This window comes from Haplochromis burtoni, unplaced genomic scaffold (assembly GCF_018398535.1).
Source record: "Haplochromis burtoni strain Fernald_Lab_line unplaced genomic scaffold, NCSU_Asbu1 Contig_572, whole genome shotgun sequence".
NCBI lineage: Eukaryota > Metazoa > Chordata > Actinopteri > Cichliformes > Cichlidae > Haplochromis > Haplochromis burtoni.
The window spans coordinates 272,368-289,151 of record NW_024582933.1 but is presented as its reverse complement, the minus strand read 5'-3'; the positions used below and the strand labels follow the sequence as shown (position 1 = coordinate 289,151).

The 16,784-nt window shown below is 38.9% G+C and overlaps 1 protein-coding gene across 2 annotated transcripts in view; it reads left to right on the top strand.

Annotated features, from left to right (window-relative positions):
• Window positions 1-1,609: 1,609 nt before the first annotated feature.
• LOC102300694 (cytochrome P450 2J4) overlaps window positions 1,610-16,784 on the top strand; it is a 20,669-nt gene continuing 5,494 nt past the window's right edge. The window contains exons 1-9 of one of the 2 annotated variants that reach the window (XM_005948077.3): window positions 1,610-1,905; window positions 5,033-5,195; window positions 5,349-5,498; window positions 6,494-6,654; window positions 7,059-7,235; window positions 7,327-7,465; window positions 7,988-8,175; window positions 11,588-11,729; window positions 11,835-12,448. In XM_005948077.3, the coding sequence (XP_005948139.1) occupies window positions 1,705-1,905; window positions 5,033-5,195; window positions 5,349-5,498; window positions 6,494-6,654; window positions 7,059-7,235; window positions 7,327-7,465; window positions 7,988-8,175; window positions 11,588-11,729; window positions 11,835-12,010 (1,497 nt within the window). In that variant the 5' untranslated portion in view covers window positions 1,610-1,704 and the 3' untranslated portion in view covers window positions 12,011-12,448. Of the gene's footprint in view, window positions 1,906-5,032; window positions 5,196-5,348; window positions 5,499-6,493; window positions 6,655-7,058; window positions 7,236-7,326; window positions 7,466-7,987; window positions 8,176-11,587; window positions 11,730-11,834; window positions 12,449-16,784 lie in introns of those variants that run through there. The other variant, XM_014329484.2, reaches the window with a different exon arrangement.

Genomic DNA, 16,784 nt, shown 5'->3' with positions numbered 1-16,784 from the left:
ACACAGTCAAAGGTTTTGTTTTACCTGAAGTGTGTTTGAAGTTAGAGATAGAAAACGGCAAGTAAGAGAAAATGAGAAAATCTAGGGTGGCAAGAGTAAAGAGAGCATTGCGATCCTTTTAGAAATGCTTCTAAAACTAATCATTTGAAATGTAAAAATATATGAGCAACAGGTGTGCCATGATGGTTGCAATACCAAAAAAGTATAGAATACATGGTATGAAGTACTTGATTTGGATCATGACTTCCTTGTCATTGTGAGAGTGTTTGGGCTGCAACCTCTTTGTTAAGATCCTCTTGCAAAAGCTGTCCAGAAGGGAGCTTGGACTGGAGGATCCTGCACTACTGTCAGCTTTGCAGGAAATGGATGAACTGGTCACAGGAGCTGGAGCACTCCACTGCCAGATGCTTAAATCCTTCTGGCTCTGGTGATCAGCCAGAGTTTCAACTCTGGCTGATCACCAGAGCCAGAGTTGAAACTCTGGCTGATTGGGACCCACACCCAGTTTCACACCTTGGCTCAGGCAATTAGAGGATCATCAGGGGGTCCTTTTGTCCCTCTGTGGGGGGATACTCCCACTAGGTTTATATCTGGGACTCTCCACCATTTGACCTTAGAACTGAAGAAGCTTCTCGGATGAGAGGTGAAACGTCAAGTAACTTAAAGAAGTCCAGACGCTTTTCTTTGCAAGCTCCTTTGACTTCTCTTCACTGGCTTTACCTATTGATTATAGAACTAGTTTTAAGAGTTTTTTGTAGACCTTTAAAGCTCTCTATGAGCTTCAGCCACAGTATATTTATCACATCTCCTGTCATCGTACACCACTGGTCATAAACTAAGGCCATGAGCCAAGGCTCTGCTGGTTGTCCCACAGTTCAGGTGAGAATCAAGACTAACCGAACCTTTTCCATCAGGGCAACCATTCCTGGGAAAAAGCTCCCTGAGAAGTTTAGACATGTTTTCTTTCCTTTCATCACCTTTTCCTAGTGATCAATTTTAATTTGATCATTCTTACTGTATTTGAATAACTTTATACTTGCTTTTAATTTACAATTTTTGAATCTTCTTTATTCCTCACTCATCTTCTCCTTGTGCTGCCAGCATTTATATCACTGTAAATAAATACATTTTTTTTAAAAATCCTTTCCATTGGTTGGAGAGCAGCTAAAAAATAGAATGATAACCAAGGAGTACAAAACCCGCAGTGTGGTGATCAAGAACATTTCATTTATTTACAATAAAAACAAGCCTGGGCCTTAAAAAACAACAACCAGGGCTAAAAATCACCAAGCTGCCATTTAAACATTACATGGGTGCAACAGTCTTAACATAACATATTGTAGGAACATCCCAGCATTCACCGGTTGTGTCTCACTGGGAAAGGTCTTTTACTGGGTCCACATCCAACACTAGTTCAAACAATTCCATGGCCAATCCAAGGTCTCTTAAAGGAATTTAAAAAGGAAACTCATTCATAATCTTTGTGTAGCCTTTTTGCAAGCAATAACGTCCCACATGTGAAAACACTAAAAATAACCCCACCATTACCAGCTTTTATTTTGAAGTCCAGATGCGCAAACACGAGTCTTTCCTTCACCTTTGTGTTTAAGGAAGTCCACCCATTTATCTGATCGCACTTTGTTTCTTGGTAGCATCACAGTTAAAACACTGCAGTAATCCAGCATTCCACATTAAAAACTTTAAATGGAGACATTATACAGTGTTCTTGGCTTTGAGTGGATAGATGGGAGGAGCATTTTAATATTTCTCTGTGTTTTCCTGCTGTTGTCTGATATTTGGAAGAACAGAGTGCCGAAGAACTTCCCACCTGGACCGTGGGCTCTCCCGTTTCTTGGTGACATTCATCGCATCAGGCCTGACAGAATACACCTGCAGTTCAGAGAGGTACACATGTTTACTATTAAGGGAATAGTGTTTTATTTGTAATATATTTATTTTCTTTCTTTGTTCCTTAAAAGTACGTTAAGATGTTAGTGGAGTAAAAATCAGATAAGGGTAGCTTTATTTTAATTACAAAAATGTTATATTTATGGTTATATTAATAATAGGTATTGATTTGTAAAATCAATTCAATTTTATTTATATAGCGCCAAATCACAACAACAGTTGCCTTAAGGTGCTTTATATTGTACAGTAGATCGTAGAATAATAGATACAGAGAAAAACACAACAATCATATGACCCCCTATGAGCAAGCACTTTGGCGACAGTGGGAAGGAAAAACTCCCTTTTAACAGGAAGAAACCTCCGGCAGAACCAGGCTCAGGGAGGGGCGGCCATCTGCTGCGACCGGTTGGGGTGAGAGAAGGAAGACAGGATAAAGACATGCTGTGGAAGAGAGACAGAGGTTAATAACAGATATGATTCAATGCAGAGAGGTCTTTAACACATAGTGAGTGAGAAAGGTGACTGGAAAGGAAAAACTCAATGCATCATGGGAATCCCCGGCAGCCTACGTCTATTGCAGCATAACTAAGGGAGGATTCAGGGTCACCTGGTCCAGCCCTAACTATATGCTTTAGCAAAAAGGAAAGTTTTAAGCCTAATCTTAAAAGTAGAGATAGTGTCTGTCTCCTGAATCCAAACTGGAAGCTGGTTCCACAGAAGAGGGGCCTGAAAACTGAAGGCTCTGCCTCCCATTCTACTTTTAAATACTCTAGGAACAACAAGTAGGCCTGCAGAGCGAGAGCGAAGTGCTCTAATAGGGTGATATGGTACTACAAGGTCATTAAGATAAGATGGGGCCTGATTATTTAAGACCTTGTATGTGAGGAGCAGGATTTTGAATTCAATTCTGGATTTAACAGGAAGCCAATGAAGGGAAGCCAAAACAGGAGAAATTGCTCTCTCTTTCTAGTCCCTGTCAGGACTCTTGCTGCAGCATTTTGGATTAGCTGAAGGCTTTTCAGTGAGTTTTTTGGACATCCTGATAATAATGAATTACAGTGTCCAGCCTGGAAGTAATAAATGCATGAACTAGTTTTTCAGCTCACTCTGAGACAGGATATTTCTAATTTTAGAGATGTTGCGCAAATGGAAGAAAGCAGTCTTACATATTTGTTTAATATGTGCGTTGAAGGACATGTCCTGGTCAAAAATGACTCCAAGGTTCCTCACAGCATTACTGGAGGCCAAGGTAATGCCATCCAGAGTAAGAATCTGGTTAGATACCATATTTCTAAGTTTTCAGGGCCGAGTACAATAACCTCAGTTTTATCTGAATTAAGAAGCAGAAAGTTAGCGGCCATCCAGGTCTTTATGTCTTTAAGACATTCCTGCAGTTTAACTAATTGGTGTGTGTTATCTGGCTTCATGGACAGATAGAGCTGGGTGTCATCTGCATAGCAGTGAAAATGTATGCTATGTCTTCTAATGATACTGCCTAGGGAAGCATGTATAATGTAAACAGAATTGGTCCTAGCACTGAACCCTGTGGAACTCCATAATTAACCTCAGTGTGTGAAGAGGACTCTCCATTTACATGCAGAAATTGGAGTCTATTAGATAGATATGATTGATACAAGCCACTGGGATATTATGGTCAACAGTATTGAATGCTGCACTGAGGTCTAGCTGTTGGATGAGAGCTGCTCCATCCAAAGTGGGATGGATGCGGACTCTCCTAACAAGAACTGAAAGTGTCACGGTTTGGCATGGCAAACCATGGGGGGTGTGGGGAAGGAGGACCCAGGCGCGGTGCTCTATGTACAAACAGTGCGTTTATTTACAGTGTATGGTACAAACAACAATAAATCCCCGTGCTTTCCCTGACTCCCGTGTCGTGTCTCTCCGTGAATAGTCCGTGTCTCAGTGCTCTCCGCTCCCGTGTCTCAGCACCCCTCGTGCTGGCTGCCGTCTGGCGCTCCACACTTCTCCTGGGGACACAATAGACGCAGCCGTCAGGACACATATAACCGCGGGCATACACACACTAACTCAGTTCAACTGGATGACTAACGTGGAGTCTCATGGAATGATCTCGTGTCGGTGGGAGCTCCAAGACTCTCCTAAGTTGCTCCCCCGACGAGGCCTGATCAGCAGCAGGTGTGTGGCTTCGGGTGTGGCCAGACCGTCAGCAGGGCCACACCCACCAGGCCTGAAGGCGCCCGCCGAAACACATATACACACACGCAAACAGGGAGAAAGACAGCAACACCAAATATACATACAATAATAATAATAATATAATTCATAACTGCTCAGGGATCCTGGGTCGCTCAGACCCAGGACCCTGACAGAAAGAACCGAATATAAATAACTTGAGCTTATTATACAATATGATACTACAGTATATTTCTAGCTAATTTTCTCTTAAAACTTTCTTTAAAGATATGAAGCATCTTGGGGTCACCCTGAAAGAAAGGCAGATATGAAATGTATAAATTACATTCGAGGTCAAAATATGACAAGATATTTGGCTGCAAAGGCATTTGCATAACAACAAAAACAATAAATAACAACAAATTTTACAATTGAGATGTCAGGTTTACAAACAAAATACTGACATGCATGGATATAAATGCTACCAAAACATAACCTCCTCAGAAGAGTTAATAATAAAGTATCCAAGAATTAAAGGAGCATCCTTTTTCAATACCCATTACTTTTCCACAGTGGAAGAAAATGTGTAATATGGATAGTAAAAGGACCTTCACCTTCTAAAGTACTAAGGACAAGTTCAGGGAAGTTGCCATTTAAAACTCTGGCAATCATTAACTCAGTGAACTTTATCTACAGTTGCCTTTATTCACACAAGAGAGAAGGTTTGTTGCTTGAGTTTGGTTTTTGAAGACCACATCAAGAGGGTTCAGCGAGAGCTGCATTTTTGGTTACTTATATTCTCTTTTTAAATATTTTCTCATGTGTTTGCAGTTTGGGTTCTTGTTAAGAGATATAATATTAATGAGGCAACATTGCTGCAATCTTATAGTATCTGCAGTAAAGATGTAGAAGCAGTATTAATTCTCTGAGTACTGTTGAACCACAACATCTGCCTGCTGTCTTTGTTCAGTTTGCAAAGAAATATGGAGACATTTTCACCATCAGAATCTTTGGTGGAAGAACCGTGGTCATTAATAGCTACAAGTTTGTGAAAGAAGCCCTGGTCCAGCAAGGAGACGACTTCATAGATCGACCCACCGTACCACTGTTTGAAGAATTATTTGGCAATGAAGGTTCTGTTTTTCTCTTTTTTCACTGAAAAAAAAAGATATTTAGTTAGTGTTGAATACAGTGAACAGCATAATTGAGACACCAAATCAGAGCTGTAAGCATGTAGCTAGTGTTTGTTACATTCAGTCTAATATTGTGTATTTGTTTGTTCAAAGGTCTTGCGATAGCAAATGGTTATCCATGGAAGCAGCAGAGGAGATTTGCTCTTCATACCCTAAGAAACTTTGGTCTTGGCAAGAAGACCCTGGAGTTATACATCCAGCAGGAGTGCCAGTATCTCTCAGAGGCTTTCACAGAACACCAAGGCATAAAAAACATCTATGCATTTTTCCGAAGAGTCCAAAGATCACCACCTTTCTCTGCGATAGAACTGAAGTTATGAGGCTTATTGCCACCATTCACTAGAGTTTACCTACTGTTATGACATGGGTACTTGTCCCCCATGTGTCAGGGGGCTTTGTCTGTGACCCAGCATTTTGAGGTCTTAGTTCTTTTGTGAATTCAATGTGTTTTGGAAAGTTTTAGTTTTCTCTTATTTAGTAGTTCTATGCTTTGGCTGTATGTTTTGTCATATTTATTCCCATGTTGTCTGGGCAAGGTGTCTCATCTCCCCTTCCTGTTTACATGTCTCCTCATGTTCTGTTCCATGTCTCCCCTCTCTGTTATGTTTGTCCATGTATGTTTCTTCAGCCCAACATGTCTCGTTCCCTCTTGCTGTATACCCAGTGTTCAAATCCCCCTCTCTCTCATCTTTCCTCCCTCGCTCTCTATCTGTCACTCATCTCAAGCTTGTGTGTCCCAGGTTATGTTTTCCCATGTTTCCTGGGTTTTTTTTTTTTTTTGAAAGTCTTGTGTTTCCATATTCAGTGTGTTTAGTTTTGGTTCCCCTGTGCCATCATGTTAATTTGTGTCAGCTGTGTTCTCCATGTGTTTCCACTTTCCTCATTACCCTTCTGTGTATTTAAGTCTTCTGTCTCCCTTTGTTTAGTTTCAGGTTGCCTGTTATTCTCACCTCATGGTCCATGGATGTCATGTTTCTCTAGTCTTGGGTTTCTCATGTTCATTTGTAGGTTTATAGTTAGAGCTTTTCCTTGTCCTGCGCTAGTTTTTTCCCCCAGTTTAAGTTATTGTGTAGTTTTTCACCTTTGTTTGCTTGTGCTTTTGTTTTTGTTGTAGTTATCAGCTAAACTAAATGGCTTGCTTTTTGTTAAATTTTAGTCCTGTCCCTTGTGTATCTGCTTTTGGGTCCGCTCCTCAGACACATTAACCATGACACTATATTTTCTGTCTTCATTTACAGGAAAGCCATTTAATGTCCAGCTACTGATAAATAATGCTGTTTCGAATATCATCTGCTGTTTGGTGTTTGGGAATCGATTTGAGTACACTGATCAGCAGTACCAGTCCATTCTTCATAACTTCAAAGAAGTTGTGCGCTTACAGGGAAGCATTTCAATACAGGTGAACCTCTTCCTACCGTGCTACATCATGCAATGATCACATTACATCACGATTTATCGAAAATGCACAAGCCAAATTTAAGCGTCTTAAATAACTAAAATGTGCAAATTAAATAACTGTAATTAAATATTGTGACTATAAAATGACATCTTTGTCATCGTTGTCAGCTTTGGTGGAGTGTGCATCCTGTCTCATTAAAACAAAAACAAACAAAAAAAAGTTTGCTGAATTTGCCCTCAAATATTGGGAATTATATTTCTACCACCACTTCTGCTGCTGTGGAATCCTCCGCTAGATTTTTATTCATAATTTTCCGAATGCACAGCTTCATATGTGGAGCACACAGCCATATGAATATTTATCCAGTCATTAAATATGGATTAATCTATCTTCCTATGGTGTAGATGTACAACATAATTCCCTGGCTGATGAAGTGGCTACCTGGACCTCATAAGACAATTTTCACTCTGACACAAGAGATAAAGGACTTCGTAGATATCAGGATCAGAGAACACAGAGAAATCCTTGACCCAGCGTCACCGAGAGACTATATTGATGCCTTTCTTATAGAAATGGCAAAGGTGAGTGTTGTGCTCGATCTCTATTATGTTTGTTCGTTTTGGTCTTGTAATGAAGTTTGATAACAGATTTTAATTTCTGTTGTTTTGATAGAACGAGGAGAAAGATTCCAGTTTTTCTCTCAGTAACTTACATGCTTGCACCATGGACCTGTTTTTTGCTGGAACTGAAACTACTGCCACTACTTTACGCTGGGGGTTGCTTTACATGATCTACTACCCTGATATACAAGGTATGTATGTAATACTCAACGGCACCTTGTATTTTGTCATGTCAAATTTTTGTTTTGAGAATAATAAAAATTCTGTTAGTTTCCAGAGAAGATCTAATTCTTTAACTTTAGTTTCTGTTACTCTAAAATGTGCAGTTGTATTCTTTCTTTTAATATAAAACAGCAGCATATATCAGGAAACAAGAAGTCCAGCATATGTGTGACAATATAAAATCTGCATTTTGTAAAGATGGCAGATTAACATTTATATTTTCACTTTTTAATAGATATATGCTCGATTGTCTCCTCTTGCTTGTTGTGTTGACAAAGGTTAACTAATTCACAAATGCTAAAACTAAAAATATATTTCCTGTTCATGTTTCTGTTTATATTTCATAGTTTATTAAGTAGTCCAGTAATCCAGTATTGGTATTAATGACTTGGAATGTCTTTTTTACACTCACTTTAAGTTTTTCATCTAGTCTTAGGTTACTGTAATAACCTTGATACACACTCTGATTGTGTCCTGTTTTCACTGTGCAGAGAGAGTTCAAGCTGAGATCGATGCTGTGGTTGGTTCGTCCAGACAGCCCTCTGTGAGTGACCGAGAAAACATGCCCTATACTGATGCTGTCATTCATGAGATTCAGAGAATGGCCAACATCATTCCTCTCAATGTGCTTCGTATGACAAGCAATGAAACTACAGTGGATAAATACACAATCCCAAAGGTACACAATCCATAATGCTTTCTGGCAGCTAGCTGTAGACTAAAGTATTCATTTTCTACCAATTCAACCACTTGAGGCTGACTTCAAAGGTCTTCAAAAGCAATATAGCCTATGACTGAGGGCATAATTCCTTTTTAATAAAATTGAATTTTAATTACTTTTACTTGAAATTAAAATGTAATTGTATTTACTGACAAATACTTAAAAATAGCCACACTAGAACAAAGAGAGATTTTTACAGGAAACACTGAAAAAATGTCAAAAGAAATTTAAATGTAGCTTGTCTAATATGAAGAGGAAGATTGGGGCCACAATAGAGAACGCCCGGTCTCCTCTGAGTTTCAGCCGTGACTTAGGGACTGAAGGGAATGAGTGGGAACATAAGGCTTCAACAAATCGGACAAATAAATGGTTGCCAAACCATTGAAAGATTCAAAAACAATTTCCATAATTTCCACTAGGGATCAATGAAGTATTCTGATTCTGATGATTCTGAAAAAGCAATAAATTAACTTTAAATAGGATCCTAAATTCGATTGGAAGCCAATGTAGAGAGGCCAAAACCAGAGTGATGTGGTCGAATTTCCCTCTACCAGTTAAAAATCGAGCCGCAGCATTATGCACTAATTGTAAGTGTGACAAAGTGCCCAGCCCCTATTAAAATGGAATTACAGTAATCCAGGCGTGAAGTAATAAAAGCATGAATTACAATTTCTAAGTTACGTTTGGAGAGAAAAGGGCTTGACCTTCGATAGACGTCTGAGGTGGTAGAATGCTGATTTTATCACCCCATTCACGTGGTCATCAAAGGTAAGTGCAGAATCGATCTTTACTCCAAGATTTGTGATTGAACTCTTCAAATAATTCAATTCAATTCAATTTTATTTATATAGCGCCAAATCACAACATAAGTCGCCTCAAGGCGCTTCATAGAAATAAGAGGTCAAAACAGTGAAATCCACATCTGGAGCGTTGGAAAATCAATTTGGGCCAAATAAAATAGCTCTTTTAGATCTTTTGACAATGTTACATGACCTTAGTCCATCAGCTCACCTCACTAGCCTTTTAGCACCTAATAGTCCAGGCTCCATCCAACTCCTTTTAAACTGCCTTGAAGATTTCAAGGCTTGGATGGCTCTCAACCTTTTGAGCTTCAATGAAAGCAAAACAGAGGTAATTATATTCAGGCCTAATAATACCTCATGCACCCCACTTAATTGTGGTTGGCTTGGGTCATACATCAAATAGAATGTCACAAATCTGGGAGTCATTATGGACTCTGATTTTAAATGTAATAAACAAATCAGCTCTGTCTTGAAAAAAGCTTTTTCCAGTTAAGGCAAATAGCAAAGCTTAAGTCAGTTTTGTTAAGGCGTGACTTGGAGAAAATGATGCATGCCTTTATCTAAACTCGGCTTGACTATTGCAATGCCCTTTACGCTGGAGTCAGCCAATCATCCCTCTCACATCTTCAGCTTATTCAAAATGCTGCTGCCCGTCTCTTAACTGGTACACACAGGCACGAACATATCTTCCTTATCCTGTCCCCTCTTCTTTGGCTTCCTGTTTATCACAGAATGAATTTTAAAGTCCTAATCTTGACTTAGAAATGCCTAAACGGTCTTGCTCCTCCATACCTTTCTGATGTACTTCAACAACCAGATGATTTTGGTTGTCCCAAAAACTAGGCTGAAACTTAGAGGAGAACAAGCTTTTTCAATTGTGGCTCCCAAACTTTGGAATATGTTGCCTTTAAATGTTACACAGACATCTTCACTTCCTGTTTAAGTCTCTTTTCAAAACACATTTATTCAATAGCGTCTAGACTGGTGTGAGTTGATATGCTTTTTATGCTTTTATGTTTTAGGTGTTTTAATGTGAATGTTTCTATCCTTCGTTTTATCTATTGTTTTGTTCTTGTACAGCACTTTAGGCAAACTTTCTGATTTTTACCCCAAAACTTGATTCTGTTCATCTGGACGTAGCGTTTTCAGTGGGAGAAACGTTTCGTCACTCATCCAAGTGAGTTATTCAGTCTCTGCTGACTGCAGGTTTCCCCAATCTTATAAACAGTACATTTACATTTGGATTTTGTTGAGAAGATGAGAGATGTCATTATGGAGGCAGATGAAACCATGGTCTCATACGATGTTACATCTCTGTTCACTAGCATCCCAGTCACGGAAGCGTTGGAGGTAGTTTGTAAGAGATTACAGGATGACCCAAACCTCAGCAACAGAACCACTCTCAGCATTGACCAAGTGTGTTTGCTTTTGGAACTGTGTCTTCATTCGGCCTACTTCACATACAAGGGTCAGTTCTACAGGCAGAAACATGGGTGTGCACGGGTTCCCCAGTTTCATCTATCGTGGCCAATTCATACATGGAAGAAGTGGAAAAGAGGGCTTTGCTATCCTACCCTGGAACACCACCAAGTCATTAGTTCAGATATGTGGATGACACCTGGGTGAAAATCAAATCTCAGGACATACCACAATTCACGGATCACATTAACTCTGTGGACCGACACATCAAATTCACCAGGGAGGATATGAAAAATGGCAGGTTAGCCTTCTAAGACTGTGAGATTTCCATGAGTAATGGGGGACATCTAAAAGCTGATTTGTACTGTAAACCTGCACATATGAATCGGTATTTAAGGTTTGATTCTCATCATCCACTGGAGCATAAACTGGGTGTCATCAGGACTCTACAACACAGAGACATAACACAATCCCCACAGACACAGCGGCCAGGGAGGCAGAAGAACATCACATCAAGAAGTCCCTGAGTAAACGTGGTTATCCCAGCTGGACTTTTGTCAAAGATGGGAAGGCACCAAAAGAAAGCTCCAGCCGATCCAGGAGAGAAGGACAACTACTGCCTAAGCGAAAACGCTGGTTTGAACGCGGAGTCAAGGAGGCCATTTACGTGAAAAGGGAAAGACCACCTCTTAATCGAGGAGGGGGCCTAAGGGTACATCTTTCGCCATCGTACAATGCTGTGATTGCAGCCATTCCCCAACTGGCCTCCCAGCATATTGTTCCTTCAGTGGGCTGGTTTCAGTCATTATGTAAATGTACTGTTTATAAGACTGGGGAAACCTGCAGTCAGCTGAGACTGAAGAAGTCACTTGGATGAGTGATGAAATGTTGCTCCCACTGAAAATGCTACGTCCAGATGAAAAGAATAAAATTTTGGATATTTACTTACCTGGATGAGCATGCATCAAGATGTTTCTGTTTTTTTTTAAATGCTATATAAATTGGATTTGGATTCTGTCATATGGCAAATTAAACCAATTTTCAGTAACAATTTAGATTTGTTTGTTTGTTTACTTGTTGGTTTTCCAATTTCAGTATCTCAGGTCTTAAGATTATTTTGTGGGGTTTTTGTTTGTTTTTTTGTTCAGGGTACCATGATACTGGCTACCCTGGACTCAGTCCTACACGATGAGTCAATGTGGGAAACTCCACACTCTTTCAATCCTCAACACTTTCTGGACAAGGATGGTAAATTTCGTAAGAGAGATGCTTTCCTTCCATTTTCTACAGGTTTGTTGTACTCTTTTAGCTAAATGGCATGCATCCTTGGTTTGTTGCAGAAGTGTAGTAAAAAAATTGTTTGAATAAAACTCATGACTTACTGTTTATTCTCAGGCAAGCGTGTGTGTCTTGGAGAACAGCTGGCAAGGATGGAGTTATTCCTGTTGTTTACTTCCCTCCTCCAAAGGTTTTCTCTTTCGCCACCTGGTGGAGAGCAGCCCAGTCTGGATTTCCAGTTGGGAGGCATACGCTGTCCCAAACCTTACCGCCTCTGTGCTGTACCACGTTAAACCATCAACTATGGCAAACTGAAAATAAATCACTCCTTTATTACATTTATCATCTAATGCAGTTTAGTTTTTGTTCTTGTAGTCCAGTAGACCTTTTTCATTAACTTTTACAATATGAATCTATTCTACTCTAACAGAAATTACTAAAAATGTTAAACCACCAAAAAACTGAGATTAGTTTATCCTTTTTTTCTGACATTAAGGCAAGTGAAAGGATTGAGTCTCTGTTCTGGTTAACGATTTTAGAGATACCTGCCTGGTTCATTGCTTTTACAAGTAAAGTGGATTCTGTCCCTTTTAAGGACAATCAAAGTAATCTGTTAGAAAACTTTCCACTGTATTTGAAGGCTTACAGAATCATTTCTTCTAAATTGTTACTTTACCTGAAATGAATGTTAATTCTGAACAATTACCATTAAAAAAAATCTCAAGCTTGACTTTTCATTTCTCTTTACACCATTAACACACAATCAAAGGTTTTTGTTTTACCTGAAGTGTGTTTGAAGTTAGAGATAGAAAACGACAAGTAAGAGAAAATGAGAAAATCTAGGGTGGCAAGAGTAGAGAGAGCATTGAGATCCTTTTAGAAATGCTTCTAAAACTAATCATTTGAAATGTAAAAATATATGAGCAGCAGGTGTGCCATGATGGTTGCAATACCAAAAGTATAGAATACATGGTATGAAGTACTTGATTTGGATCATGACTTCCTTGTTGTGGGGAGAGTGTTTGGGCTGCAACTGGGCATCCAAACCTCTGTACCTCTGAGGTATTGTTTCTCTTTTAGTTCAATTTACAATACTTTAACTCTCCTTTAAGAATCTGGAGTTCTGTTGTCCTCTTTGTTAAGATCCTCTTGCAAAAGCTGTCCAGAAAGGAGCTTGGTCTGGAAGATACTGCACTACTGTCAGCTTTGCAGGAAATGGATAAACAGGTCACAGGAACTGGAGCACTTCTAGGTTGCCAGGTGCTTAAATCCTTCTGACATTGGTGACATCACAAGAGCACAATTACTTCATGTAAGTAAAGTAGACAATGGAACACTAACATTATTCATATATAGCTGGGCTCCTTGCTTATAAATGTGGGCCAATATTGCAAAAACCCAGCATAAATAAGCATCACTGTCAATTTAGTCCAATCTTGCTCTATCTGGCTTAGGCGACTTATTAAGTTCAGCTCAGTTTGATCCAAAGGAATCTAGCTGCCATGCCATGCTTATAATTCCTCTTTGTTTGATCAATGCAATTTGTTATACATTTGCATGAACCAAACACAAACTACAGCTGTTCCAAAATGTGGCTGCCAGAAAAAAGAATTCCACAATTTATGACATATATATTCACATATATACTATGTAATCATATATACTCACAAGACCCACATATTTAGGTCAAATATTATCTACAATTACATTAATGAAGTGTGTGCCACTTGTTGTATGAGGACATGTTGACCAATACTGTCTCAAATGTAGTAATTAGGATCAATAACTAACCTTTGGTTGTGTTATGGCCAACGGTGATAAGTCCAAAGAAAGGGTTAAATAAACTCAGCCCTGCTAAGATGCACCTGGGAGGCTATCTGCCCGTCTTCGCTGTCAGAAGGTGATGCATCACCCATCTTTAACCAATATAGTAAACAAACTTGGCCTGGCTGAGAGTGGACCTGGGACTCTTTTTGCCCGTCTCAGTTGACAAAGGCTGAGAAAAACCCTTCCTTAATGGATATAGTAGCATACCCCTGGCAGTAAACACCACAACGTTGTCAGGAGGATTAATTGTTTTCGCTCTGCAGTTGCTTTGATATCTGTAGTTTTGCGGACTTTTGGACTCACTCTCCCTCAAAACTGTCAAAGTCTATTATGCTAACACAACTGTGTCACTAGCGATCAAGTAGCACATCTTAATATTTTACAGCTAGTCTAACTTCAGTAACCCTACAAGCATCACTACTGTTTAGCTTGCTGTCTTCCTCAATGTTCGCAGATAGCAGAGCTGTATATCTTAATTTTTTTCAGAAATCCCTGTCAGAACCTGGTATGTTATGTTTAGGTGGAAACTAGCGAGCTAACTCCCTGCTAACTTCCAAATTTTATTAATCCTGTTTTCATGGATGCCTGGATGTTAAACTTAATTGTTACCTGTTACAGCAGCCACACTGATTAAAGATGAAAGAATTTAGACAGTTTGTAACTCCGCAGTAATGTAATGCCGCAGTGCTTGTTTGATTTTGGGACCTGAAGCGGAATTTGGGCCCGGAAACGGCTAATGACGTCAGACTTAAAGACCAGATTGGATCTAAAAAGCTAGACCTCCACATCGTTGGTGTAATAAGGTTATCATATTGGCTTCAAAATTTGCAACCAGACTTCTTTTTTTCTTTCCTCGTGTTCTACTTACATGAGTCAACCATGTTTTTTTAGAATTAAACATGCGTAATTGTTAGCTTGGTAGTTCGTATTCAGGCTTGACTGCCATTGAAAGGACTTAAATTGTGAAAAGAAAAAAAACTTCCAAGCACACAAACAAGATGTTTGCTTGGAAGCTATATCATTGTTTTATTCAGCCACTTAATAATGCAGCACTCAATAGTTTGGCCTCTCCATCATTATGAAATGGTATAAAGTTACTGGACACTGTTTACATATCTACATATACATGTCTTTGTTCGCTTTTCTTTAGGAGGTGGGTTGGCTGTGCTGGTGGGTTATTCTTTGTTTTATGCAGGAAATAATTGTTTTTCCCTCACAATGTCAATCACCGATATTACTGATACAGTAATCAGTACTTCATACATAATTTTATGTGTAGCCTTTTTGCATGTAATAATGTACTATGTGTAAAAAAAACTGAAAATAACACCACCATTATCAGCTTTTATTTTGAAGGCTAGTCTTAGCTTCACCTTTGTGTTTTAAGTAGTCCACCCATTTATCTGATCGCACTTTGTTTCGTGGTAGCATCACAGTTAAATCACTACAGTAATCCAGCATGCGACATTAAGAACTTTAAATGGAGACATTATACAGTGTTCTTGGCTTTGAGTGGATAGATGGAAGGAGCATTTTAATATTTCTCTGTGTTTTCCTGCTGTTGTCTGATATTTGGAAGAACAGAGTGCCGAAGAACTTCCCACCTGGACCGTGGGCTCTCCCGTTTCTCGGTGACATTCATCGCATCAGACCTGACAGAATACACCTGCAGTTCAGAGAGGTACTCGTGTTTACTATTAAGGGAATAGTGTTTTAATTTTAATATCTTTCTTTTCTTTCTTTTTTCCTTAAAAATCAGATAAGGGTAGCTTTACTTTAATTACAAAAATGTTATATAGGAGTAGGTAATGGATAATAGTATAACTTGTGCTTATTTTACAATATAATACTACAATATATTTCTAGCTAATTTTCTCTTTCTCTCAATAAAACTTTCTATAAAAATTTAACACATCTTGGGGTCAACCTGCAAGAAAGGCAGATGCGAAATGAAAAAATGATATAAGAGGTCAAATTTGACAAGGTATTTAAATGCAAATGCATAGCAACAAAAACAATAAATAACAATAAATTTTAAAATTGAGCTTTCATGTTTACAAACAAAATGCTGGCATGCATGGATATAAATGCTACCAAAAACATAACCTCCTCTGAAGAGTTAATAATAAAATATCCAAGAATTAAAGGAGCATCTTTTTTCAATGGCCATTACTTATCCTCAGTGAAAGAATATTTGTAATATGGATGTAATAGTTAGTAAAAGGACCTTCTGCCTGTTTAAAGTACTACAGAACAAGTTCAAGCAAGTCCCCATTTAAAACTCTGGCAATCATTAACTCAGTGAACTTTATCTGCAGTTGCCTTTATTCACACAAGAGAAAAGGTTTGTTGCTTGAGTTTGGTTTATGGAGACCACCTCAAGAGGGTTCAGCCAGAGCTGCATTTTCGGTTACTTATATTCTATTTTTAAATATTTTCTCATGTGTTTGACATTTGGGTTCTTGTTAAGAGATATAATATTAATGAGGCAACATTGCTGCAATCTTATAGTATCTGTAGTAAAGATGTAGAAGCAGTATTAATTCTCTGAATACTGTTGAACCACAACATCTGCCTGCTGTCTTTGTTCAGTTTGCAAAGAAATATGGAAACATTTTCACCATCAAAATCTTTGGTGGAAGAACCGTGGTCATTAATAGCTACAAGTTTGTGAAAGAAGCCCTGGTCCAGCAAGGAGACGATTTCATAGATCGACCCACCGTACCACTGTTTGAAGAATTATTTGGGAATGAAGGTTCTGTTTTTCTCTTTTTCATTAAAAAATATATATAGTTAGTGTTGAATACAATGAACAACATAATTGAGACACCAAATCAGGGGTGTAAGGTAGTGTCTCTTATTCAATCTATTATTGTGTATTTGTGTGTTCAAAGGTCTTGTGGGTTCAAATGGTTATCCATGGAAGCAGCAGAGAAGATTTGCTCTTCATACACTCAGAAACTTTGGTCTGGGCAGGAAGACGCTGGAGTTATACATCCAGCAGGAGTGCCAGTATCTCTCAGAGGCTTTCACAGAACACCAAGGCATAAAAAACATCTTGGTGACATGATTGGCACCATTCAATCGAGTGGGCTTGCTTTGTTATGACACTGGGTACTTGTCCCCATATTTTCTGTCTTGATTTGCAGGAAAGCCCTTTAATGTCCAACTACTGATAAATAATGCTGTGTCGAATATCATCTGCTGTTTGGTGTTTGGGAATCGATTTGAGTACACTGA